This window comes from Salarias fasciatus, chromosome 3 (genome assembly GCF_902148845.1).
Source record: "Salarias fasciatus chromosome 3, fSalaFa1.1, whole genome shotgun sequence".
In the NCBI taxonomy this organism is placed as follows: Eukaryota; Metazoa; Chordata; class Actinopteri; order Blenniiformes; family Blenniidae; genus Salarias; species Salarias fasciatus.
This window is the reverse complement of record NC_043747.1, coordinates 8,056,656-8,083,993: the sequence shown is the minus strand read 5'-3', so window position 1 is coordinate 8,083,993 and position 27,338 is coordinate 8,056,656. Positions and strand designations below refer to the sequence as shown.

Sequence of the window (27,338 nt, the reverse complement as noted above, 5' to 3'; positions counted from 1 at the left end):
TCATCATCTCGCCAAGCATTTCTACAAACGAGGGGACGGGGATGCGCAAGGAATGGGTTCATCGGGGATGTGGGGGGGGGGGGGGGGGGGGGGGGGGGGGGGGGGCCTTAGCAAGCAAAGGCTGTGACAAGCTCGAAGAGGTACAAAGCAGAAACGTTCCTTTTCGACGAGCCCTACCATGAGGAGATCCGACAAATGCGGAGCTCAGAAAGCATCCTAACAGTCTTCAGGCGAGACAAATGAATCGGCTTGAAGACAAATACTGAAGCCGCTTTTCCCCCCCTGAACCTGAACACTTCAGGAAACGTGACCGCAGATGTGACTGTGATGCACAACGCGGTGACGGTGAAAAACGCGTCACGGCCCAACGTTTCCGAATTGTTCTGGGCTCGTGCACGACGAGCAGCAAGGCCACAGGCAGGGGTTATCCGCAGGGGTCTCCCCTCGGGGCTGATGGTCAACTTGGAAATGGTCTCACGGTGTTCTTGTGTGTCCAGATGCGAGGCCCGATGGAGGGCTCGTCACGTACTTTCGCCAGGAAGAGCAGTCCTTCACAGCAGCCTTCATAATCACTCAGGGAAGTTTTAAAAAACTGGTTTTGAGGAATCTGTGGAGGGCGAGCAGTTTGGAGCTGGGCAATTATTTGTAATTAGTTTTCAGGGTGAATAGGAGGACAGCCTTCAAAATGGAAAATAAGCTTTAGGGGCTTCTCTTTGCAGATTCTGCACAACAAGCTCAGACTGAGGATCTGCACAAAATCACAGTTCTGTAAGAAAACTACAACATACACATAAAAATCAACAGCTTCGAGCTGAACGTGACCATGAATTCTGTTAAAGGTCAGATCTCGGAATCAGAGCACACATCAGGTCTAATTGCGTTTGATCACCATCACTAATTCCCTACCGTGTCAATGGTTTGATTGTGTTATCACACCACCACTTCAGACTGCCAGGACTGAATAGAGCTCATGATTAGATGTGGTCTAAACGCACCGTGACGAGCCATTTTCTCAGTACAGATCAACTAATAACTGGATTCTGTGGAGATTAACAGTAATCAAATAGTCCAGAGAGCAGGAATAGACCAAAATATTCCGTTGTCTGTTGACCTTCAAGTTCATATCACAAGCTCAGATGCCAAGGACTATTTGGGAACTATGTTGGCATATTTTGAAACAAGGAAGAAAAAAAAAAGTTTGAATCTGGAAACTTTTTATGCAACACCGATCATTATGACCGCATTACAACCACAGAACTAAGAAAATGACGAGTTGAAATACATGAAGAAAACAGGAGATGTTTCTAGTGTTTAAGAAGATACTGTGATAAGTCCCAACATAATAAATAAAGGTTATGATTAGTAGTAAAAGAACAAACAAGGAAAATTATTTTAATCAATTTACAGTAAGCTACAACCAAGACAATGGCAGAAAAGTGTAAAAACACCCTGCACTCCTGACAGACAGCCGGACTACAGGTGTTTGGATTAAAGCACTGTGAGAAAAATTACCACGTCCATTGCTGTGCTCGATATGAAAAAGTACAAAGTCTTCTTGTACTTTCAGGATCATTTGAGGCCTCTAAAGCCACAGCAAGAAAAAAAGAAAAGGTCACTGAACCAGCAGAAACACACGGTGAGGGGATCTCCACGGAACACACAAAACTTGATGCCCAATGTTTACGTCAGTGAAAGAATCAAGAATAGCGTTCTGCAATATAAATGCTGATGAGGGACGAGCAAGACGGGAAGTTTGCAGTTCCTGTAATATTGTCTTTAATCCTCCAGCCGCACATGTGGGAAAGACCTGAGGAGAAACCTGCAGTTTTTAACTTTACGGTTTATTATGCGCTGGGACAATTATCCCAGGCAGCAGATCAGTGGTGTGGTCAGCGGGCGTGGCTGCATGTGACTAACGCAGGGCTACATTACACGGCGCACAAACCGCTTTTTGGTTTTTTTTTTTGTGCCTGTTCGCATGCATTGGGCCCATTTACGAGAGGTGGGAGGGCTGCATACGTGTGTGTCGGTGAATGTGAATCAGTGTGTGTGAGTAATACATGCAGAGAGAGAGAGAGAGAAGGAGAGAGAGAGCTCCTGATCGACACTAATATGAGAGAATGTGTGTGCAATATTCAGTTGTGCGGCAGCTCATTAGCGGGACCAAACAAGCAGGACCATGCCTCCGGCCCTCACAAAGGCAGCTTTGTGTGCCGCCGCTCGCCACAAGTGCAGAGGCAAACAGAGTTCAAGGCAAACGGAAATGAAAGGTTAAAAAGAGCTGAAGGTGGAGTGCGAAGGAGGCCGGGGGATGGCTCCACTGAATGTCCACATTAATGAAGCAAAACCAACTCGTCGGCATACAGATGAAGCAGAGCGGAAGCGCGGAAGACTCGCAAATCTCAGGTTTTTGAAAATGAGCGGCAATTAAATTTCTAAAATAAAGAAATTGCGCTCACCTCGAGATCATCCAGTGACCGAGCCAGGCTGAGACGCTTTGAGGAGCGACGTTTAGAGGCACGAACAATCCCCATTCCCCAAAACTTGGAACCCTATAGGAAAGCAAGGCGGGGTCAAATTCATTAAAAACATGTCAACATTTTAAAATGTACATTTCTCTTTCAATACAACTCAACAGATGGAGTGACTCGGATGAGATGCACGAGCCTGTGTGCAGTTTGACACTCTGACAATGAAAATGGAAGAGTGTAAACACACACGGCGAAGTGGCTTTGAGGTGAGTCAGCTGAACAGATGGTCTGGAAATGTCAGGTTTTTCTTGATCCCTCCACCAAAGCCGCTGCGCTCGTGTGTAATGGGCACTAATTTCACAGTCTGTCGAAAAGTAATGCAAGAGTTTGGAAACACCGTAGCTTCCTGCCGACCTGTGCCTAAAAACATAAAAGCCCCAGCAGTCCGGGCAGCCACGTCTATTCTTACGAGCGCAGAGCTCGTCCCTTATGCTTAAATAAGAAGTGGAGATTTGCCGATAATTGCCGCGGCATGACATGGGGGCGCTACCCTGTAATTTCCCCCGGCTTCCTGTAACTAGATTGTCTTCTTTCTGATCTAATGCGAGCGAGGGGAGAAACACACAATTCTAATCAGATTACGAAACACAGGGAAGCAGTTTGTTCGAATACATGAGGGAGCGATCCACAAATGTAGAAGTTGGAAGAAAAAAACAGGCTTTTAACACACACGGCATGCGTCTTGTAATTGCTGAGCCGTTTACACATTCGCCTACATGCTGACTAATTGGAGCCCTGTGTGCAGGAGGAGGATACTGTATAATCACTGCGCTCCGACAGGAGCATGGATACATGGGGACATCTTGTGGGCGAACAGAAAAGCAACACCATGATAAAGAAAACCACTATTTCATTGACTTTACAGCAGGTGTTTTCTGAGGTTAGAGTTAGATCACACTCAGCAATTGAAATCGCAGTATTGTGTTTCATTTGAGGTGCCACCAAAAAACAGGCTCGCCTCTGGAAACTGGATTCCTGGTGAACATTTAATACTTCCTGTGTCAGAAAGTACCCAAACAGAAGCTCTCATCTCAGCGTGAGCGCTCTTACAAAGCAGCTATTTACATTCACTGAGTGACAAGAAACCTCATTTGTACGTACGTTGTTGCGACATCTAGAAGATTAAAGTGTGAAATTCATCAAATATGAACAAAGTGTTGTAACGAAGAAGAAAATATGCATGATAGGTTTGCTGGACTTACGTTTTTGTTGCGGCCGTCTTTTTGTTGCTTCTCCCTCTGCTCCAGAAACCTCCTGGTCCATTCCTCCCTGGGAGGGAGCATCGTGACCTCTGCTGCCTGGTACCTGTCCGAGGGGATCTGGCTCATTGGGGGGGGTAGGTTGTTGGTGCTAGCGCTCAGGCTGATGGCGGGGGACCAGCTGTTCGGGGGCGTCCCTTGAGGTTCAGGATCACTGCTGAGGACTTTGGGCCACTTTGCCTTTGAGAACCACCTCTGGCTGCCTCGGAAAGGCTCCGCGAAGAAGTTTGTTTTCTTAGTCAAGGGCTGGGGAGGCGGTGGGGGGTTTAAAGTGGAACTCCAGCCGGGGCGGGGGCCCTCCATAAAAGCTGGTGAGGGAATCCGGGCCGGCTAGAGACTCTGAAAGGGAATGTGTGCTGGCACTGTTCTCTGGATTAGGTTTTCGGGCTCTCTCGGAGTGATTTATTGGGGTGAGGTCTTCGGCCGGAGGATAATCCCAGGGACAGCTGGGGAGGTGGGTCCCGGCGTGATTGTGGATTGCAGGAGGGAAATCCCTATCTGCTCTCTCCTCGGGGGGAGAAGCGGTTCCGATGCCGCTGTCCCCGTTGCTGCTGGCACTGCCTTGATTGCCGGTGCTGTCGTTCTCCTTGGCCTGCTGCTGCGCCTCTGCGTCCAGTTTAGCTCGGAGCCTTTCGACAGCCTCCCCCAGGTCGCTGTAAAGCACTGCGACGAAGTGAAGGACGTCTGGGGGAGTCTGAGGGAATTCCAGGCAGCCCAAAGCGTCTGGATCAGGAGTGCAATCAAAGCCAAAGCGCCCGGCAATCCCCACGTGGTCCTGGTGGTTTCCCAGCTGCGGGTCGATGAAGAAAACGTGGCAGGAGGACCGCAGGGGGCCGTCCTCAGGTACCCGGCCATTGATGATGTGTGCTGTGGTGACCAGGCAAAAGAAACGAGGGTCTTCAGCACACACTGCCCCTAAGACAAGGTTCTCCGTAGGAAAGGCTGCCAAAACGTCGCCGGCGTCGTCACAGAGCCGTATGCAGTCAAACATAATCTTCATCATCACCAGGGTGTGGGTGTCCTGCTCCGTGCCCAGCTTTCTGATTCTCTCACGGATGGCTTTCAGACAGTCGTCCTCCGATTCATTAGTGTTCAGAATCAGTTCTGTGGTGCTGAGGTATCCCACGACCAGGGTCATGTTCAGAAGACCCCAGTCTGGATTAGCCTCGTCTCCATCAGTACAAACAGAGTCTGCATCGCCAACTGTGGAGGGTTCCTCTTTTGGCTGCTTGGCTAAAACACTCCACTGCTGCGACCACTGAGACATGTCGGGCTCTGAAACTGGCCTCTGCTTCATGGCGGCAACATGGCGAGAGTTCTGTATTTTGCTCGAATCGTGCGAGATGGTGCGGAGAACGCCTGCCTTTTGGTAAACCCCGCTTTTCCCAACGAACTTTGCGTTGTTAAGAATGGGGTTCCCCATCCTGCGGCCTTCAGTGAGCACCACGACCGGCAGCGGCCCCTTGCAGCCGCCGATCAGCTGCACCACGGTCTCGTGCGAAGCCGCGGACACGTCCGTACCGCTGACGGCCATGATGCGATCTCCCTGCTTGAGTCCGACCAGGTCGGCGGGGCTTCCCTCCAGGATGCCGCTGAGCACGCACGGCCTCTGTCCTGAAATGGTAAAGCCGTATCCCGCACGGCCGCGGGTGATCTCCACACCCCGTAGCTCGCCGGGCGCGCTCAAATCCAGGCGTCTCCTCGCACCCTCGGGCTGCCCTTGTATCCTCATTTTTGCGACTGTGGGAACTTTAACACTTGAAAGTTGCCAACACTATTGTGTTGTTGTCATCCTAGGAACACACAAAATAAGAGAAAGTTAGATTATGAAGTGCCAACAACAGAGAACTGTGCAATGACACAATGGCTAATTGTAAGCATATTCTTATTTTCTCAATGTAATAATGTCTCAAATTTGCTTGTGGCATATTATATCTACTTTATAACTCGATCAGGATACTGGATACTGGGCATAAAGGATCCCATAAGACGTCGTCAATAAATCAAAAAGCAAAAACGGATGCATATCTCGTCGTAAAGCACTGTCTCGGAATCATTTTAGCATATTGCCTTGACAAGTATGTAGGCGACATGTGACACATTTTAAATGAATAATAATCTGACCTTCACACAGTCACCAGATTAAAGATGTTTTTATATTTCCTCAGGCTGGGAAAAATGTGACTGTCCTTACATGGCAACACGCATAACAAAATCTGGTTCAAAGAATGAAACCCCTGCTGATTTCTCAATGAAGATGGTGTGGAGCACTAACACTGTGTAATACTGCGAGAACAGCAGACATAATGAAGATCCAATGCTGTCTGGCTGAGAGCCCACTTACTGATTCTTTAATGAACTTCCCTTTCATATAATTATCCTTAGCTTCATGATTTTATGCTTTTTAATTTTTAATGATATATAATGTTATTTACGTGACTGTCTTTGCTTTTTTATGTTTGTTGGACAATTTGTGAATCCAGTTCCATGTTTTCATTATCTTGGCAATAAATGCTTTTCTTTGATATGTGATTGTAGCTCTCCGGAAAACAACAACAATATCAACAATAAACGAAGTTTGCAAAAATAATCCAGGAAAGCAATAAGATGGAGCAACGACGTTGTTGAATCAGATCATTTAAAACTATGTATTTGATGAATGCTTAAAAAGAAGAGGAAGATATGTCTTTGTTTCTCCCTTAAGAGAAAAAAATGAATGACGCTGGGAGTAATCCAAGTTACATCGTTAAAAACTCATAACTGATATGTTTTAGGTTTCTTTTTCTAATTTTTGAGGGTTTATTCCATTAAAACAAGCTCTTAGTCATCATAATCTTGTTTCTCTAGTATTTCTGCCTGAAATAACAAAGTAATCAGATAAGACAGGAGCCATTGGTGTCATCGATCTTATTTTATCAATTATCTGACAGATATAAGACAGATCCAGCCTGCCAGTTCCTAGTTACCCCTCCGCCTCCACCTCCATCTCCCCCAAAACAAAGTGCCAGCTGGCTCCATTCTCACCAACCACTATAAGATAACGACATGTTCAGGTCAAACACGGGTTTTAAATGTTACAAATTCAGAACACAACACACCAGAAGAAACACTGAAATTCGCTTTCTCTCTTAGTAGTAGAATTTAAAGCCATTTAATTGATATAATTTACCTCATACACGGAGTTATTCAGAGCCGGTGTTTCGTACTTAATGGCTTCCCGGTTAACTGGTGACCCACGCGAGTCCCTTGCTGCAAATGCAACAGCGGATTTTTAAAACCCGACAGCGCCGTAGCTGTCCCGGTGAACGCCGTTTAACAGCATCTTACAATAACGTTTCTCATTGTGGGTAATCTTTGAAACATCTACTGCGACGAGCGGCAACGACGAAGGCTGGAACGAAGTCGGTCACAAGTTAACAGGGAAACCAGTTACTCCGAAACACCACAACTATCACAACGAAGCTGTTTTTAAGGACGAAGTTTCGACATTACCCGCTCCAGAGGAGGAAAGTCCCGGAAACGCCTACAGCTCCAAAAGGTCCATACTGTTTGTGTTTTACAGATCCATTCCTTCCTCCTACTTGGTTTATTATCTCAAACCAAACTCTCGTGCCGTGATTCGGCGGTCCATATGGCCATTTGACCCCCTCCCTCCCTCCATTCACACACAAAGCGTCTTTCACCGTTACCATGACAGCGTAACGTATTTCTCGTCACGTGACGTCCGCTCTGACCAATCACAGTGTCCGCTTAGTTCAACATTCAAACGAGCGGAGGCACGCCATTGGCTGATGCAAATAAAACTGAAATAGTTTTATTGACTTGTAAAACAGATTTATTTTGTTTTTTTAATTTATTTTTTTAATTTTTTTTACATTTTTCTTTCTATTCTTTAACAGTCCTTTTCAGCATGGAAGCAGCAGATTTGCTTTTCAAAGAGGAGCTCAGGTTTAATAAACAAAGTCACTTGTAAACAAGAAATATAACCTTAATATAGACACCGGTCACTTATTACTCCTGTGCCATGAAGTAAAACAAGCAGACAAAATACTCTATGTGCTTCATATTCCAATCCAATATATCACAGACATAACACATTAAAAAAAATCAAAAGTCTTAGCTTTTTTCATTCACCAGTTTTAAGAAGTATGATGATACGCCTTTAATTTAAATACTTAAAGTTAGCAATTCTGTGACATAAATGAATTAAATGCTGACTCATCTGCTGTTAAAACATCTTTAAAACATCTCATACCCTGTATGCGACCCCTCCCGTGAATCTTTGAGCCCCCACCCCCCCCCTGGGTGTCGGGCCCCCCTGGCTGGGAATCGCTGTACAATACCTTATTCATGTCAATTGTCGAGCGGCCTCTTCCTCTCTGGTACCGCTCTCTGCAGAGCTCGGTGTGTAAATAGCAGCTCAGAGTTCAAAGTGCTGCAACGGCTCTACGGCAGGGGAGTTCACACCTTTTCTGAAAGGGCTGCTGCTGGACAATAACATGTTGCTGGGCTGACTTCAGTTTGCATTTCTCATTGTGGCATGCAATTCCCAGGTAGTTCATTATTATGTTAAAAAAAAAGAACAGACAGACTGGTGTGCAGCCCTTGCTCATTTTAATGGAGAAGTAACTTCCATTGAGCTGGTTTAGTGTGATGGAACTAACCTAATCCTTAATTTCTCCAAATCCTCTTAAAATAGCCTGAAAGGCAGAGACCTTAACGCTGCGGCTCTATCACTCTTCGCCCTCTGAGTATTTTTGCCTTTCAGCAATTACTCTGCAGATTTACATAATGCTGCCAAAAACAGGGGAAACCACAATGAAATGTAGGGCAAGAGATCTTTGCATGGTAATGAAATCAACAAAGAAAGGGGCTTCTTGAATGGTGAGCTCCTCGTCGCTGAGTTTAATCTGTGTGGTCGAAGGAAAATAAACATTTTCGGTTCATCAATCTCCCTGTTGTGGCTTTAGCTCGTACCAACATGTAATTATACCGGCAGAAAATGATGCGACAACATTTTACAAGGCCGCTGTTTTCACAGTGACTTTAATAGAGTACTTGGCAAATGATCCAGAATGATCTGATAGAACTATTTCTAAAATGAAAACTCCCATCAGAGCTAGACCTACTGGAGATGCTAAAACACTAACGTATGCCATTACAGGTGGTGAGTTCTTCTCAAACCGTTTCGCAGAACACCTTCCAAAAAGGTAAAAACATATTTTGTGCCTGTTGATAACAGGTAGAAGTTGTACACAATACACAATAAACTGTAAAATTGCCCAATTTTAAACTGAAGTAAAAAATAAATATTCTCCTTCAACAAGGTTAAATATGAGGCAATGCGACGATCTCATGATCTCTCAGAAGCGCGCTTTAAATTTCATGGGTTTTCTGGCTCTTTGGCGTCGCTCTGAGCCGACGGCGCCGAACTGCTGGCGGCGGGAGGCTGGATCATCTTTTCCAGGAGGTTCATCATCCGCTCCTGCAGCTGCAGACACTGGACCTGGAGGAGGTTCTGCTGGTGCACGGCCCGGCGGACCTCCCGGCACATCTCCTCCACGGCTCGGCCGGACCGCTTCTGCTGCACCAGCAGGGCCTGCAGGACCCGGAGCTTCTTCCTCTTCATGGAGAGGTACTTGTTGGCGTTTCTCTTCCTGGAGGACATCGGATGGGAGCTGGAAAACATAAAATCAGAGGTGATGGCATCTCATAAGAAGAAGAAATAAGAAAATTATAAGAAAAAAAGGTAAACTTCCATCAGTCCTTCCATTGTGGAGCATTGATGACCACATAAACAAATGAAGATGAAAACGCACCGTCAAAAAGTGTCAGAAGCATGTTTTTAAAAACCTACTTTCCTGAAAAGGCAAAAGCAAAATATTTTTGTTTTGTTGCAAATAGAGTTTCTGAATGAACTGGCATCTTTTGGGGGTCCGTTTACATGACAACAATGCTGGCTGAGAATGCAACTTTTTGAAGACTCTCTCATGGTGGAACCTTCTTGACATTGCTCTGACTCAGAGGAACAGGGAAAATACGGTGTTTCTGAAACTCTGCTGTGACAAATGTCCGTGTTCTCACTATAATTTGTGTTTAATGTTTCAAATGTGTGTGGAGTTTCATTCCAAAAGCAAATAACAGCATCCATTAGTGGCCAAGGTCATCTTCAGCGTTCACATGTAAATGGAAATCCGTTTCAAAATATGAAAACCTGAAAGCTTTCTCAAACTAAACTGTTGTGTAAACAGAGCACCATACCATTACTCCTTAATAGAAACTACAGCTGAACTACTAAAGACACTGCTAAACCAAAAAAGACTAATAAAATCATGAATTTGAAGGGAACCTAGATTACTAGTTAAAGCTGTATTTCTGTTTCCATAACGTGTTTCACATCTAATGAGCTACTTCAGCTGAATAAAAAAGCTTCTGAGATTCCACCGAAGCAGTTACCAGCTTTTAGAAGTTGAATTAATGCTGTTGGATATTTTGTCTTTATATTTCCTGAAGTATTCCAAAAGGTTGTAGACTATTCAAAACCCAACAATATTTTCAGAGATAATTTGAATTCTCCGCTTTTGGTATGCTCCTTTTCTGGGGAATGAAATGCAGATTATATACAAAGCCTACATTAAAGATATTCTGCAGTGAACCCGGTTCTTATTAAACGGATACAACATCAAACTCTTGCAAAATCCTTATTTCACTTGATAAAAATTCCTTTCCTTTCGAGCTGCCTAACCTGCAGTGCAAAGTGAATTTATACTATTGTTAATGACTGCACAGGCAAGAACGCCCGTCCCGCGGCACTTCCTGTTACCTGGAGCCGTGCGTGTTCTCGCTGTCGGTGCTCAGCGAGTCCAGCTCCTGCTTGATCTCCATCTCGTCCGAGGAGCCGGTGTACTCCGGCAGGAACCCGATGATGCCGTCCTCCGACTGGGCCACCAGGTCGTCGGTGGGCAGGGCCGAGGTGGAGGGCCCCGGCGTGGACACCTGGAACTCCAGCGAGTTCCCCCGCCCGTTCTCCAGCGGCATGGACAGGATCTTCTCGATGGGTTTGTAGTACGGCCAGTCCGGGACTCTGCCGGCGTCCCCGACGGTGGCTTTCAGTCTCCTGTCAGAGAGGGGAGAGTAGATGTTTTAATGCCGTACCGGAGTTCCGGTGGAGCCGTCCCGGACGCGGCGCCACTCGCCTGTACTGAAAAGACATGTTGGTGATCTTCATCTTGATCTCCTCTTTGAAGCGCTGCTCGCCGGTCAGCTGGAAGAACCTCTGGGACATCTTCTCGTACACCTTGGCGTTCCTCTTGCTGGTCTTCAGCTCGTTGTGGTGTTCCTCCCACACGTAGAGGAGGGCCTTCATTTCCCCGTCCGTCCAGTTCGGGGCCCGCCGGTGCTTCTCACTGTGGCCTGGCATCAGGTAGCTGAACCCGTCCTCTGTAGCCATTTTTTTGTTTTTTTCCCTTTCTTTCCCTGAGCAGATTCGTCCTGGCCTGCGATTGCAGAAATAGGATGAGCAGAGGTTGAATTTGAAAGTATTTTACTGTGCTCAGAGCTGTTTTCAGTCTGCAGGGAGGGAGGGAAACGTGCAAAGGAGGCACACACACACACACACACACATAAACACACACACACACACACACACCCCAGCGTCCTGCCCGTGCCCTTCCCTTTAGCCTAGCTGAAAGAGGACTCAAAATGGGGCCTAAGGCAGGAGAGGAATCCGGTTAAAAGCTTTTAGTGCTGCGTGATGTCACCGTGACATCAAGTTGCCACGGCAACGGTGGGGGGGAGGCCGCTCATTTTCCCGCCCCTCGCCTCTGACCACTCCCAGCCGCTCTGCTTTCCCCCCACTTCTCTCTCTGTGCAGGCACAAAAAGCTTTTAGCTGAAAGGCAGCAGTGTGTGCGCACACACACACACACACACACACACACACCAGAATGCTGACGGTTTTGAAATATGAGCCTCCGGGGAGGCGGGAGGGAGGGAAAAAGAGAGAGCCCGGACCACGGGTATGCGTTTCCCCGGCAACAAGGCAATGGATTTGGTAGTCAGCCAACACACTGCTCTATTTAAAAGCTTTTAATAATAGACAAGTCGTTTTGAGATTCGGGGGAGGGGGGGGGGGGAGGAGGATTTGCATGATGCAGAAGAGAAGCAAACATTTCCAGGTTGAGAAAAAAGAAAGCAAGGAAAGAGCAACGCTCTGCGAAATCCAGAGACACGCGAGGAGGAGGTCAGAAAAAGGAGAAACTGCAGTCGTCCCTACTGTCTTCCCTTCATTTCACAGACATCGAGGCGATGCAGGAGGGTTTGGGACCCCTCCCCCATTCCGGCCTCAGCCGGGGCGGATCCAGCCAGACTCCACCACCCTAATCTGCAATTTTATGAGCATTTTTCCCCCCCTCTTCCATCTGCTTCTCCTTTTTCCTCTGCCCCCCCCCCCCCCCCCCCCCCCTCCTTCCTCCTCTGCTCTCACATATCTTTCAGAAGCGCATATGCACTGAAGCCATGCTGGGCTTTTTGTTTTTTGTTTTTTTTCCTTTTCCTTCACACAAAAATAGAGAAGTAGCTCTACCGCTGCTGCATTTCGCCTCAGTCGGGTGAACAAAGAGGAGGAATAGTACCGCAGTGATACAAATCATCTCCTCTCACCCCATCGATGTGGGATCTGGTGGCTGCCGTCGGTCCGGCTTATCTCAGCTGCAGCCCGATTAGATTCTTGACCCATCTGCTCCCCGGCAGCCGGTGCATTTTCATACCGAAAATTGGCAGTTCAATGAAAGTTGATGTGAAAGGTTTTTTTTTCTTTTGTTTTGCATAAGGAAATTGGATTGATCTCTGTGGTTTAACCTAACATTATTTCTGCAAAGTGCTTGAATAAAAGGTGAAGATATACATGATCTGATACCGTCAAGGACTCTTAAGAACTCAGAATTGCTTGTCTGTAAGTGTTGGTGTTGCTCATATAGCGGATGTTTCCACTTGCTGGGGTCCTTTATAATTACCTCTGTGCATGTTTTCGTTCATTAGGATGTAAGTAATCCAGACTGCTAATCCAGGGACCAGACTAATCTACAGATAAAGTGCTCATGCACAGCGTTGGAAGTGATCTATCCATTTAGTAAAATCTACACCAATCTACTTTCCAGATCTTTTCATTCTGTCCTGCTCATAGCGGGAATTTGAAAAGAAACTGCTTGCAACATCATGAAGCACCCAATCTACAAATGTTTTCATTCTCGTAAAGAAGGTTTTTCACGTTAAAGCTTTAAAGAAGGGTTTTTACAAGCTGTTGGTGAAGGATAGACTCATTTTTCTTTATTTGATTGTGATATTTAGCAAGGATGTAGACTCTTACACACATTTATCCAGACTTACGGACAATTCAGAGACTCCCGAGGGGAAGAACATGCACGCATAAAGGAAGAACATGCAAACTACACCAAGAAAGACTCCCACTGGGGATTTTCCTGCAGTTATGTGAGAGTGCTAACAGCCACGGCACTGCGAAAAGTGTGTAAAGTAAACTAAATCTAAAGATTTTGCTATTTCAGTTTTTTTTCTCAATAATATTAACCTGAACCTTTATATTTGTTAGAACCACTCACCTCTACTGCAGCGTTTCTCATTCTGGATTGATTATCTTCACCAAGCTTGTATAAAATCCCAGTAATGAGTCCTCATGGTGATCAGGTGTGTTGGAACTGGGAGATATAGAAAAAAATCTCTGAGACGATCACAGTGTATCAGGCTTTAGCTTGCCTGTAAGTAGACTTGATCTATTTATTGAATACAAATCAAACCAACACTGGGATCACTACAAAAGAAAGTGTTAATATTTACACGATGCTTTGTTCTTAGAAAACTACCTAGAGATGAAAAGTTGTAGTTGTGTCATGATCATGATCATACTTTCCCTTCATCAGCTGTGACCTCCTGAATTTTGGAAAATTAAGCAGCAGTTGATTGACACCCCAAGCCACTAGGGGGCGTCCAAGAGCTGACAAAATTTACTCCACACTGTTGATGTGAGGGCATACACACAAACGCATTCAATATTTAGGAATACAGTTTAATTTTTCATTTGAAGAAATGTCTTACCTTCTATTGTTTAAAAGAAAATCATGGGCTCAATAAAGGATCATGAATATTTTACATCTGTTAATGAATGATGAATGTTTGCACATAATTTTAGAGTTTGAATTTGTAAATTAAGTTTTGCCATCCCATTAAAAAGAAAAAAAAACAAAAAAAAAAAAAAAAAACAGGAAGCCATCTGCTCCCTGATTGGACGTTTGCCACTATCCAATCAGACAGAGGTATCAAGACAGTTCCAAAATTCAAGATAGCAATTTCAAACTTGCAAGCAGTTTTTATACTTTGCAACTCAAAACAGGAAGCTTGCAAAGGAACTTCTATTTCTTTTCATGAATGCAAATCTTTCTTACATCCCTGCAAATACTTTTCAACACATTCACAACATTGAATTTTTCGTGCAGATTTTTTTCATAGGATGGAAAAAATTGATTTATAAATACAAACTTCAAAATTATGCACAAACATTAATTTACAGGTGCAAAATATTACTGAACCAACATTGAGCCGATGTAAGAGTTTTTTTGTTTTTTTTTAATTCTTCTTACATTCTGTGATAAAACTCCAGGGATACTCACCTCAGACATTTCCGGTTCCGGTCCGGCTGAGCACGTGCAGCAGATGGCGCAGAGATTCTCCGTTTAGAACAGACTCTGCAATTTTTACAAACAAAAAGAGCCATTTTTGTGACTTTCCATCAAGCGAAGTTGGTCTGGAGCCGCAAAGCACACTGAACTACTCTGAAGGTAACTTTATTTACCTGTTGTTTCATCTTTGTTCTTGAATGTCTTGAATGGCGCTTGGAAATTAAATGTATTATTAGTATTATCAGCCTATAAAATGAGGCTTACGAAGTTTGAAATTTAGTTTAAATGCATCTATAAAAGCCATATCTTATAAAAAATTTATAAAATTATAACTACAGTTCTGAGGAGTCAACATTTTATTATACTTAACATATTTTTGCAGCTGATTTTAACACTTTTGCTCCTCTTTTCAAGCGTTCTTTGTTGACATTTTTTTTTCCAACTGGCTTTAATCTTCTTTTAGGAATTCTACAGATGTCTTTTTTTTTTCAAACTATTCCATCATTTTTACCCCATTTCTTGTGGCTTTAGGCAATTTACTCACTTTTATTTGTACCTTTCTTTGAATCCCTTCTGATCCAAGAGTCACAAATCATTTTGAACATGTGGTGTGTCACTATAATAAATATAAATTCAATGTTTTATCACATTTCATGATGTGAAAACTTAATGGAGCCGCTATTGAGGGACTATAGAGCCACATGTGGCTCCAGAGCCACAGGTTGCAGACCCCTGGTTTAGAAATTAGATTGTATGAATATTTCACCGAACTATTGCAGAATGGAAATAATGTATATGTTTGAATTTTTGCTATAATTCTCCACTCATTTATATCCATAAATCATTTTTAGGTTTTGTGAATGTTGATTAGGGTTTTGGTTCAGCCGGAATGGAGCCAGAATGCATTAAACGCTATACTGAAATACTACAGAATAAATAGCAGAAGGTAGTCATCAGTTTAGATTCACAAGTTTAAATAAATGTAACAATCACTGCATAAAATAGACAATAATTTACAGTAAGGTTCGATTATCTCCTTGAGTCTTAGAAAAACATTTAATGCAAATTTTGTGCACATAAAACACATACATACAGTACAGTGCATACATAAAGTCTCATAAAGTATAAATGCTTTGAATGTTGGCCTACATCAGTATGTCAGGACATACTGTCGAGTATCTCTCCTCACGTATACCTCATATTAAATCTGAACTGCTTTGGCCACAACAGGATCCACATCGATAGTCTTTTGCACCTGCTCATGGTTAAAACTGAAAAAAAACGGATTTCTGCAGAGTGATTGGAGCATTTGAGGCTGGTGTGTCTGTGTGTCCTACACACAAAAGAAATAAAAAATACAGTAGATACAAGCTGTCTGTTTCCTTTACATACTAAGTAGAAAGCTTTGTGCAAATCTGAGCTCAGGCAGGTGGTCCAATCCAATCCAAGCTTTTTTTAGGAATTTGCTCCTCCTGGGCAGGGGGTGAGTTCCCCTCCATCGGCCGCAATGCAGACACCAGAAGACAAAGAAAGCTAATAAATGCACCCACGCTTTGTGGGCCCCACGATTAAGGAATGTCACTTCATGAGCGTATCAAATACAAAATACTGCAACCGATTGTTTTAAAGAAGGGAGGGTATATAAATGGCGTATAAAGTGTTGAGCAAACTCTCTCGGCTTATCTAAACTCCCCTTCATGTCTCAGTCTCTCAAGCAACATCCAAAAAAAAAAAACAAAACAAAAAAATGCAATGATATGCACCATAGAAAACTAAATGTAAAATTAACATATAAAAACATGGAATAAATGGAAACAATATCATATAATTATATATCAAGTATTCATAATATACAAGAATACGATTTAAAACTCAAACCTAAATAGGAATGTAGTTCTGGAAAAGTACCACTAGAGGTCAGCAAAGATCCATGCTCAGATATCCAGTTATACACTTGAAAGTTTCATCAGCAGTGAAAAGTTGCTTCTGCTCCTGTACTAACACTAAAGAAAAAGAAAGAAGAAAAAAAAACAGAACATTTCTTCTCAGTTTGAATTACTCTCCGTCCCACGTAGCAGCAGGAGTGGTAAACACCTCATCAGTTCAGAGAAATCCGCTTTGTTTACATTCTTGATATGAAGTCTCACAGTATAAATGACAGATTTTTTTTTCTTCTTCTTTAAACTAGCAATGACTCGTATGTGCACAGTGGTCTCAAGTGTCTCACTGAATAACGTCTGCAATCTTTTCGCAGTCACCGCATCGGGAAACGAACGGATTCCCCTCATATTGAAACTGACTCATGCAGTCAATGCACAAACTGCTGAAACTATCTCTCAAACTTTTCTAAGACTTTTCCCACCATTTTTGATGTGAAAGTTCTCTCAGTCTATTTGAAGAGAGGGAATGCATCCAGCTGTGCAGTTGTTCCCCAGAATTGCATGTTTACTGGTGTTGTTGACTCTTCTGTGCCTGGAAGGTCTCTGCTCAGTCTCTGGGTAGACACTCCTCCTCCGTGATGCCCTGAGCCTTCAGCTCCTCCAGGACGTTGTCCAGGTGGCTGGGGTCGGGGTAGCCGTGGCCCGTCAGGTTGGACCCGAACTCGGTCTTGTGGTGCACCTCGTTCCAGATCACCGTGTCGGACTCCCCGGTAGTGCTGGATGTTCCCACGGAGAAAATGAGCCTGCGGTCCCAGGCAACCAGGAGCAGCCTCAGAATCTGGAAATAGAGATAATCCTGTTAGTATCCCTGACACTCCTCATGAAATCACCAAAAACAAATGCTCCTTTTCTTACCTTGCGCCCCTTTTCACTGTCGGGGAGGTAGCAGTGCCTGGGGAAGCCTCGTGCCGTGAAGGGTTTCCCTGGATTTGGGTGCTCAGGGCCCTATGAGCAAGGGTACATGCTGTCAGTCCATCCAAAAAAATAATATCTGTATCAACCATTCTGTCAGAACTGACTGTACCTGGATGCCTGGGGGGATGTTGTAGATGATCCGGATGGTCTTGCAGTCGGGGTGGCCAGGCAGCGAGTGGGGGATGACGTGGTACTCCATCTTGCCGGGGGGCTGGTTGCCCGTCTTGACCCCGTAAATGGTCTTACAGGTGGGGCACTGCAGGCTACCGTCCTTGTTGCCGTTGTTGTACATGGCGACGAGGCACTGGAGGTGGTACTGGTGACCACACTGCGCCAGGCGGCCCACGGACTCGGCCCGGGAGATTCCGCCCACGCCGGGGCCCTTGTAGCCCGATGGTCCTGCCAGGGCCTCCATGCAGATGGTGCAGTCCTGGAATGGGAAGACAAAATCTTCAGTCGTCTACAGAGTCAACCACCTGAACAGATGTATTTCTCCCTGTTTCTGAATCAAAAAGGAGAATATCTTGACCGGGTAAGTGTCGGTGTACCGAGTCACAACAGTACAGTGTGAAACAGTCACAACAAATGGCTAAAGCTTTAGGTAATGGGCAGGATTGAGGTCAGGCTGGACCCTACAGCGACTCGCAAACCCCACCTGAAGGCACCACGGTGGCCTGAAGCCAAGCTGGTATTAGCTCTAACCATAATCTCAAACAGAAAAAGAAAATAACACAGCTACTCTGAAAATAGATGTGACACATCAGAAAACGTTTTAAACTCGACCCAAACCAGATCGACTCACCTCTTCAGGGGGGTTGCGGACTTTCTGAAGGTAACGCTTCACCACCTCCTCCGGGGTCTTACCTAAACCAAGTAAACAACATTTCTTTATCAGTTTAGGAAGTTTAATGGCATACAGAGAAAATGATCACTTTTTAAAAAATTAATGAATAAAATCATAAAGATTAAGACAGAACTGTCCAATGTAGAGATAGTAGTACGTCAACTTATGACTTGGCCGTCAATATCAGTCCTAATCTCTGCCAGACTGCCTCGTTGGAGGCGTCAGGAGTCGCACCTTTCCGGGCTTGTTTCTTCGTGGTCTTGCGGCAGCAGTGACCCAGGCCCGGCACGGGTTTGATGTCGCTCTTGCTGACAGGTGGGGGATGAAGCACCAGCTTGGGAGGCCGGGTCAGGCAGACAGGAAGTCCTGCTGCACTCATCAGGATGCCTGTAATACCTGGTAACAGACAGCAGGGGGAGCAAAGCAGCACAGCATGTCAGTTGTTATTGTTTACTCCTGCATGATCCAGACAAATATCTATTAACAGATCGATGCATTAATTAAAATGTACTTTAATAGATTTGATTTCGAAGGTAAAATAACTTAAGAAGAAATGTACAACAATATAAAAGATGACTTTTATAAGTCAGAAATAAGGGTTTCTGCATACCTGCCAGTGCAGGATGTACAGGGCTGGATCCATTCAGATTCTTCACTGGAACTGTTGGCACACTGAAACACAAGAAAGACAAACATCAGCGTACGAATCGCAGACCCACCCAAAGCAAACACGCCATCCGAGCCGGCTGGGTCACGTCCGCATAAAGCGGGGGAGGGGGGTCAGAATCTGACCAGTCACCTGCTGGCAGGTGGGATTACACACAGCTGCTAGTAACATATGCCTGTTTCCAATTCGGTCCGTGTCAGCAGGTTAAGGAGCTTCTGCCGAGTCATATGAAGAAACAAACAGACGTTTGACATACTGCTCTATAACCGCCACATGCGGCTGAGCCAATATATGAGGTCAGGTGTTCGGTCCAGTTTGCATTGTCTCCCTGTGCGCGGCTGGATTTTGGTTCTACATTTTCCTCACAGACGGAAAAACGTTTGAGATGATAATGTGTGTGTTTGTGACTTGTCCAGGATGTAACATGGCCAGAAGTCAGCTGGAAAACTACAATCCTAAATTAATGAATATGCAATAGACCATCGGTGTCAAACATATTTCAGTTAAAAATAGTGAGATAATAAGTCTAAATTTGAACTTGAAGGCTTTTTTCCGATGTGGCGCAGAGTTTAAGTGATGAAAATGTCTATATTTTTTCCAAAACCAAACAATTAGAGCCAAAAATGTCAATATAAACCTGAAATGAAATGTACACAAAACAGACAGCATGGCTTTGAGGCAGAATTACAAGAAGAAAAAAAAAAATCAACGTTTCTTGAAAATTTTTTTCAAATTTGATTCTTGGAGGGCCATATTAGAGTTTCTTGTGGGCCTGTCTTTGGCCCACGGGTCTTATGTTCAACACCCCTACAATAAAATATATCATGTAAGTTCTGCTAGAAATGAAAACCACAACTTTAGACTCAGTGTGTGTGCAGTCAGAGGTGGTTACTTACGGTCTGCCCGTTTTAATAACCGTCATCTTTGTGGCTTGAAGACAACAGATACGAGTCAAAATAATCCACTCTTGGCGGCGTCTGACGGAGCCTCGCTGTCCTGCCTGCCTGCCGGTTGGTGACTGGGGATGTCTGTGTGCCGGTGTCACGTCTCCCTCCTCTTTTATAGCGCTAATCCACCTGTTTCCATCTGCTGCCGGCTGGTTGGACGAGGGGATTACCTGTCAGGGAACCGCGTCACGCCGCCAGGCTGCCATCAGGCCGGTCAGCAGGTGTGTGGATATTACACCACGCTGATGATACCAGCTTATGCTGTTTCAGAAATTTTCTACCTTGTTTATTAGTGAAAAAAGCTGCAAAAGAACAAAGAATTGGTTTTATCCTACGTAACACTTACTACAGGGGTGTCAAATATAAGGCCTATGGGCCAAAAACTGGCCGACATGAAGCTCCAATCCGATTTACCACACCACCAAGCAAATATTGATCTTTTAAACACTGAAGAGGGGACGTCACTTTAGGATCATTTTACAACCTCAATGAATCCAGGAACGAACTAGTGACGGAAAATCCCACTGAAAAACATAAACATAATGGTTTCTGCTTGAAAATGTGTAGTGTCTGCTTTTATTCCATGTATTTTGCTATTCTACGATTAGTTTGAGTAATGTCAAACATGACATTAAACATGATTTATATATTCTTATAAGTTCTTCTATTTGATCTGACGCGTAACATCATTATGAATCTATGTGATTAATGCATTGATGCACCTGAACTCTTTGTGTTTTTAGAGAATATAATTCAAAGTTTTGTGGAAGACAATCAAAAATATCAGTTCATGTTGATTATTTTGCAGCCAGTCAGTATTCTTTGAGCAAAATATGAATAAATGCTTTAAGAAAAGCACATAAGCAGCTCCACTGTCTGTGAGAAGGAATGTAAGTGACGCTCTTCATCTCTAGGATGAATTTCTGATGTTGAAATAAATATCAAAGCCAAACAGAATTATTCCTAATAAATCCTTCTTAAAATTAGCTTTTCTACCTGACGCTGATAACAGGTTTTGTTGAGATATTTTTCTCTTGTTTTGTGTCTATTGCGAATATTTTCATAGAAAAACTTAATAAAAACATTCACATTCATGATAATAAAGTTTCTTATCTTAAAACGTTCGGTTTGATTTATTACACATCATCAGCCATGCCGTCTCTAAATAGATGGCATGATGGCGTTACGGGGAGTGTTCGTACCGTTCAGTTCCTGTACCCATCAATCTGATTACGCCGTATTGTGTCACTATATTTGTTTGTTTACCAACTATCACGGTGTTCCCGCCGAGGTATTAACTCCCTGGTGTGATCCCCGCAAGCCTCGGAGTTGAAAAGAAAAGGGGGAAGGCGGGAGAAACCTGACCTTTGTGTGAAAAAAACAAAAAAAACAAAAAAAAAAAACAAAAAAACAAAAAGCAGGTTGGGGAGAAAAGCAGGGAAAGGCTGAGAAACGAGAGGAGAAGACGAGTGTCAAGCAGTCACGTTTCCTCGATCCCGGCTAAGCCGGCGGCATTAGGGTGGCCTCCATCTGGAGACGTGCGAGCTGGCGCGTATGGCGGCCTGCAGGTGCGAGTTCACACCTTGAATGAAGCCCGCTTGAAGAAAACGCAAGCTCTTAACGAAAGAGTAAAAAGTAAAAAAAAAAAACAACCTAAAATAAAATGAAAACTGAGTGTAAAGAAACAGACACCTGGTCCAGCCATGAGGGGAAAGGACCTCCGACAGGTGTGGAGGCCAAACGCAGCGGTGGTCACGGAGATAATCGGTGACGTTGGGGACCCATCAGACTCTTAACACTTCCCTCTGAAACCATCTGCTCCTTTTCTCCAAAACAACGGCCAAATGTGAGCATTGTACTCACGGGTTCCTTTAAAAGCGTGTTTTCTCACAACGCAACAAAAACACACGTCAGGTAAAAGCTATCGGGCTTCAGGGCGCATGATTAATAACGTATCGAATAACATCACAAGATTGTGCAATGAATCACTGTTTAGTTCAGGGGTGTCAAACGTAAGGCTTGTGGGCCAAAATTGGTCTACAAGAGGCCAAACCGCTAAGAAAAATTTGAAATTTTCTACAAAAAAACGTGGATTTTTCAGTTCAATGAGCGCCGCTTGATGCAAAACGAATCGCTTCATTTACATGGATTTCATAGAACTCTCCGGCCGCTCCGCCAGCTTCAGGAGAGTCTTTTTCTTCGGCTGCATCGGGTGACGCTGTGAATGAGTGCGGAGCTAACGCGGCGGGCAGTGAAATCTGGAGCTGATGAGATCGAAGATCCCGGCTGATCTGTGACGTGCGTCGCATTACCGCAGCAGCAGGGGCGACCATCTGCCGGATGAAAGACCACTCTCACCTGGTGATGGGCGGCTCACGTGTGATCGCTGCAAAACTGCTAATCCTTGGCTCTTTAATAACGTGGCAGTAACAACATCTCTGCATTTCTAAAGACAGTCTTTATATAAGATCATTATCAGGGTCATCTACAATGAGGCTTAATGAATATGAGGAACCTGCTTTAAAATGAGGAGTCTAACTGTATTATATAATATATATACACACACACACACATGTGTAGATATATATATATATATATATATATATATATATATATATATGTGTGTATATATATATATGTATGTATATGTGTATATATATACATACATACATATACACACATACACATACATATATATATACATATATAATATATATATATAAACACACACACGTATATATATATATATATATATATATATATATATATATATATATATATATATATAAACACACACACGTATATATATATATATATATATATATATTGTAAAAACAGGCAAATAAGCTGAAAGAGCACAGTCAGGCAGAGATTTTAGGAAAAGAAAGAAAAACGATAAAAAGAAAAATAAAGGGAGACAACAGGGAAAATATAAAAAAACAGAAAAAAAAGAAAAAGTTTTAAAGAATAATTAAAAAAAGGTAAAATAAAGAAACAAGTGAATAGATGAAAAGACAAAGGAGCCAAAGGATTGCTAGTCTAGTCTTGCTGAAACTGCTATAACCAGTTCTAAACATAAACAGCTCCATGAAGCCTTCATGACATGATATTTGAATAAACATTTAACTTATTTTTAAATTATTATATCATTCATCACTCTTGTTTCAAAGGGGAGTCAAAAAAGATACAAGTAAAATTGGGAAAAATAGCAAAAACAACAAGAAATGGGGGGGGGGGAATGATAGAACAGCTTAAAAGACCTGAAATGTCTACAATTTGCAACATAAGAAAATGAAATGTGGCAGGAAAAAAAGCAAAAATGGCTAAAACAGCTAAAATTTCAAAACTGTCAACAAATAAAGCTTGAAAAGAGGAACAAAACTGTTAAAATCAGGTACAAAAATAGGTACAATGTAATAAAATGTTTACTATTCTGAACTGTAGTTAAAACTTAATGAATGCATCTAGTTTTTGTTTGTTCATCAAAACCAAGTATGAAACTTCATGAGCTGCATTTTAATAGTGAAATGTGCTTTATGGTTCCAGAACAACTTGACTTGATGGAAGGTCACTGGAATGTCTCTTTTGATTTGCAGAATTTGCCGACAGTTAACCAACCGGTGCCCTCTGGCTACAACAGCTGGACACTGCACCTTTATATCTCACCTGGAAACCCTCAGGATCGGTCAGACAGTGTGAGGCTTTGCATGACGATCAATTCGGATTTCCGACAATTACAACTTCTTATCTGATATGTTTCACGTGCATTCACGTGCTCTGTGGTCGTGACTTTAGCCACAGTCACAGAAGATCCTCTTTGCACTTTAACTTCATATTTTTCAGTCTTTCCTGCTTGGAAATCAGAAGTGTTTTCTCTTTCAGTGCACCAAACAATTTCAGTTCTGTGAGTTTGTACACATGATCGTCATTAAGGGTTTGCCTGACAAAATATGTGGAATGCGGCCGCAGGAGCTTGTTTGGTCTGAATGCCCGCCATTGTTTCGCCACAGAAATGAACCGACCCCGTGCACTCCGCCGCACGGATTAAAGGCTCAAAAAAACAATGCTAATGAGCAGCGATGTCAAGGCTGCTATCAGGGGTTTCAGAGTTTGGTTGTTTCTGTTGTGGGATTGTTGTTGTGGGAACTACTTTTCCTGCACAGATCAACCTCTAGGAACACATAATAAAGGTATACCTTGTGATTTGGGTACTCTTTACCATGCTCGGCTGTTGTCCTACTCACCCAGAGGCGATAAGGGCACGAGACTGAGCCATGGCGATGCGCTGCAGCGCAGGACGGCTCAGTCCCGCGAGGCTGGACCGGGGCGGCAGGGGGGCCGCGCAGGCGGCGGCACCGGACGAAGACACTGGGCCCAGGACGCGGGCCGAAGGCGACGGCGTGCAGGTGGACGCCGCCGTGGAGATGAGAGGCGGGCCCGGGGCGGGCGGCGTGGGGGCGGGGCAGGAGACGGAGAGCGAGGAGGAAGAGGAGGAGGAGGGGGGGACCGCCGAGGGGTGCGGGGCGGGGGCGGGCGCCGACGAGGGTACGGTGGAGGGCGGCGGAGGGGGCGGCGGGGGAGGCGGCAGCGGAGGAGGCGGGGGGCGGTTGGCGGAGATGGAGAGGGCGGCGGTGGCCGAGCCGAGAAGGGAAAGGGAGTGAGCGTAGCCCCCGCCGTAACCGAGGCTGGTCCCACCAAGACCGCTGGAACCAACCATCCCCAGGCCTCCTCCGCCCCCCATCCCCCCCACACTGAAGCCACCCGTCGCCCCCACCATGGACGTCCTGTGTGGGGACAGCGACCTGGACAGGGACGGAGGCCTGGGGAGGGTGAGGGAGTACGACCCCCCCGGGACGGGGAGGGTGCTCAGCTTGGGGCTGGGCGGTTTAGTCTGCGGGGGCCTTCGGCCCAGGGTGTGAGCGGCGGACATGGCGCCCGCCTTGACGCTCAGCACCAGCATGCACTGCTGGCAGGCACAGGGCTGTCCCAGCGAGGTGATGGCCGAGGCGGGCAGCGCCCCGCTGGGGTAGGCGCTCCCGTTCCCCGTCCCGCCGCTGCCGCCGCCGCCGCTCATCCGGAACCCCATGCCCACTCCGGACACGTCGACGCCCAGAAGTCCTCCGTGCCCCGGCACGGACATGGGTCCCCAGGCGTGGTGGGACTTGGGTAAGGGTCCGGACACCAGCGGGTAGGCCAGGTCGGAGCGGCGCTGGATGCGCCTGCAGCGCTGCGTCTGCCCATTGATCTGGGTCATGCTTTCAAAGTCGATGAGGTAGCAGAAGCCCAGCGGCGCCAGGTCCAGCCAGGGCTGCTGGCGGTCGCGCGCTGCCTGGATGGCGATGCCCACCTCGGTGTCGTACGCCGTCCAGCTCCCGGCGTCGTTCTCCCACTCCCACAACCAGCCCTGGCCCGGCGCCGACGTGGGGTCGTAGAAGCTGCGTCGCACCGGTCGAAGGGTACCTGCGGAAACACAAGACCCAGTCAACACGATAGCCCAACAAACTTCTCCTGGTACTCAAGAACCGAACAGATGAAGTTTGGTGCAACTCTCAAACACTTCCACGGAGCCGGATGACGAGAGGCGGCTACAAGAGAAGGTAAGTGGCTGCGCAATTATTTGCTCTCGACAGGAAGATTACAACCCTAACAAATTCAACACGTCTCTGTTTGCCTGCTAAGAATTTGGGCAAACAGGTTGCCCCTGGTAACAGCACACTGTGTTCTGATTTGTGATTGGCTGGCAGCTTTGATCCGACCCAAAGCTGGCTGTGTTTGCTTTGCCTGGGTGTCCAGAGAAACTCCGCCGAGTCTTCCTACTGTAAAGCCAAACGGGCTGTTCAGGAGTTGTCTGATGGCTGAACGCTTTCAGACGGATCTGACAAAAACATTTGTCTTTCTTTTTCTTTTTGGTTAACCGTTACAATAACAACAAAAGCATAATAAAGCTTTTCAATTTCGATTCCTTCTTATTCAAGATATTCTCAGATTGGCTTAATAACACCTCCTTTTCTGCTTAGGTTTGGAAAACACTGCAACATAAAGCAACTGGTGCTCAGACAAAGAAAGGTAATGTTATGGTGCCCTGCTGGGAAGGGTCTTGTTCCCATATTCTCCTGTAGAGAAAAAGCTGTGTGTTTAGTGTTATCTGAACCCTTATGGCACATATTCATCACATCACATCCCTCACTGTATTTACTGACTGGGTGCATTAGGAATAAACACAAACAGACAGTCTGCACTTGGACATTTAAAATGCAAATCATGCAACAAATGTCAGTGCGTGAGATGATCCATATCTGCAGTGAAACACTCCCGATCAGAACCATGATTGTATATGAACACTTATGAACAATAAAAACAGAGAAACGGCCTCCTCCACCTCGGGCCCGGCTGCACCGTTACATCCTCCGCCATGTGTCCCAGTCTCCCCTTCTTTATTTTTCTTTTTTTTTTAATTTCATTTGTGTGTGCTCTGTCTTCTTACCTGTGTCCTGTCGGAACTGGTGCATGGAATGCAGATCGATGATGTAGGGCGAGAGGCGCGAGTCCACCTGGCCGAGGACGACACTAGCGGCGCGCGGGTCGCTCCGGATGACCGCCTCGATGTGATGACAGACAGCCGGGCTGTAGGGCCGCCAGCGTCCGTGCTCGTTCAGCCATTCCCATACCACCACGGCGGACGCTAATAACATCCTACCCCTGCGAAAAGCCCCACAAATTAAAAAAAAAATGTCACAAAATCGAGGGTTTTAGAGGAGGGGGAAGCTGATGAGCACGAGCATCCCTGCGCACAGCGGCGCTGCATCCATCTTGGACAGATGTGTATGTGTGTGTGTGTGTGTGTGTGTGTGTGTTTTTTTTCCCTCCTATCTTTGGGATGTAAGTATGTTATTTTCGCGATGACAGCACATGCAAACCGTACCTTCCATGTTTGTAGTTTCGGATGTGCTGCAGGAAAGAAAAGCTCCCCCTGTCTGCCCTGCGCTCGGTCTCGCGCTCTCGCCGCACGGGAAGGGACGCGGAGCGGTTTCGGGGCGCAACAGAACCTCGCAGGATGGTTGCATTTTACTCCCTATGCAGATGAGTGACGTCTCCTGAAATCATTTTCTCGGGCACAGTCAAGTTTGGGTGCGCGGAGGAGGAGAGGATGCGCGGAGGACGGCGGTGCGGCGGATCGCGGAGCGGGCTGGCTGTGACGGCTCGGCACGCGCAGCGCGAGGAACAGCAAAAACACACACACACACACACACAAAAAAGAACAAAATCAGTGTTGGGTGTGTGACAATATTCACCAACTCAGCTCCAGTGTCTTCTGTCAAAAATCACTGCCCAGTCTTCTAAAATCCACTATTTAGGTTACATATTTTATTTTTTTTAACCTCAATTTATTATAATATAATAATTTGCAAAATGACTTATTTTCTCATATAAATGCCTCCATCGAAGGTTCTAATGTTAATTCAGTCCCGGAATAGATAAATAAATGTTTGACATCCGTGTGCGTGAAAACTCCCACGCCTCTGAAACGGACAGCGTCCAATCAGT

At 45.2% G+C, this 27,338-nt stretch overlaps 3 protein-coding genes across 3 annotated transcripts in view; all 3 read right to left on the bottom strand.

Annotated features, from left to right (window-relative positions):
• Positions 1 to 7,361, bottom strand: part of rgs12a (regulator of G protein signaling 12a) — a 32,857-nt gene extending 25,496 nt beyond the window's left edge. Inside the window, 4 exon segments of the mRNA XM_030086836.1 lie at positions 2,460 to 2,552; positions 3,734 to 4,054; positions 4,056 to 5,583; positions 7,283 to 7,361. Of these exon segments, the coding sequence (XP_029942696.1) occupies positions 2,460 to 2,552; positions 3,734 to 4,054; positions 4,056 to 5,522 (1,881 nt within the window). The 5' untranslated portion in view covers positions 5,523 to 5,583; positions 7,283 to 7,361.
• Positions 7,362 to 8,843: 1,482 nt separating this feature from the next.
• Positions 8,844 to 11,599, bottom strand: msantd1 (Myb/SANT-like DNA-binding domain containing 1). Its single transcript, XM_030087263.1, has 3 exons — positions 10,987 to 11,599; positions 10,614 to 10,907; positions 8,844 to 9,468 (listed from the first exon to the last, which is right to left on the bottom strand). Exons 1-3 carry the CDS (start codon positions 11,238 to 11,240, stop codon positions 9,174 to 9,176), a joined length of 843 nt encoding a protein of 280 aa, XP_029943123.1. The 5' UTR covers positions 11,241 to 11,599; the 3' UTR covers positions 8,844 to 9,173.
• A 3,918-nt stretch (positions 11,600 to 15,517) lies between these two features.
• On the bottom strand, positions 15,518 to 26,875 carry dtx4a (deltex 4, E3 ubiquitin ligase a). The gene is made up of 9 exons (XM_030087253.1): positions 26,716 to 26,875; positions 26,278 to 26,492; positions 24,038 to 25,253; positions 18,790 to 18,851; positions 18,414 to 18,575; positions 18,138 to 18,199; positions 17,445 to 17,765; positions 17,276 to 17,365; positions 15,518 to 17,198 (listed from the first exon to the last, which is right to left on the bottom strand). The coding sequence occupies exons 2-9, from the start codon at positions 26,483 to 26,485 to the stop codon at positions 16,968 to 16,970; spliced, it is 2,352 nt and encodes a 783-aa protein (XP_029943113.1). The 5' UTR covers positions 26,486 to 26,492; positions 26,716 to 26,875; the 3' UTR covers positions 15,518 to 16,967.
• Between the last annotated feature and the right edge of the window lie 463 nt (positions 26,876 to 27,338).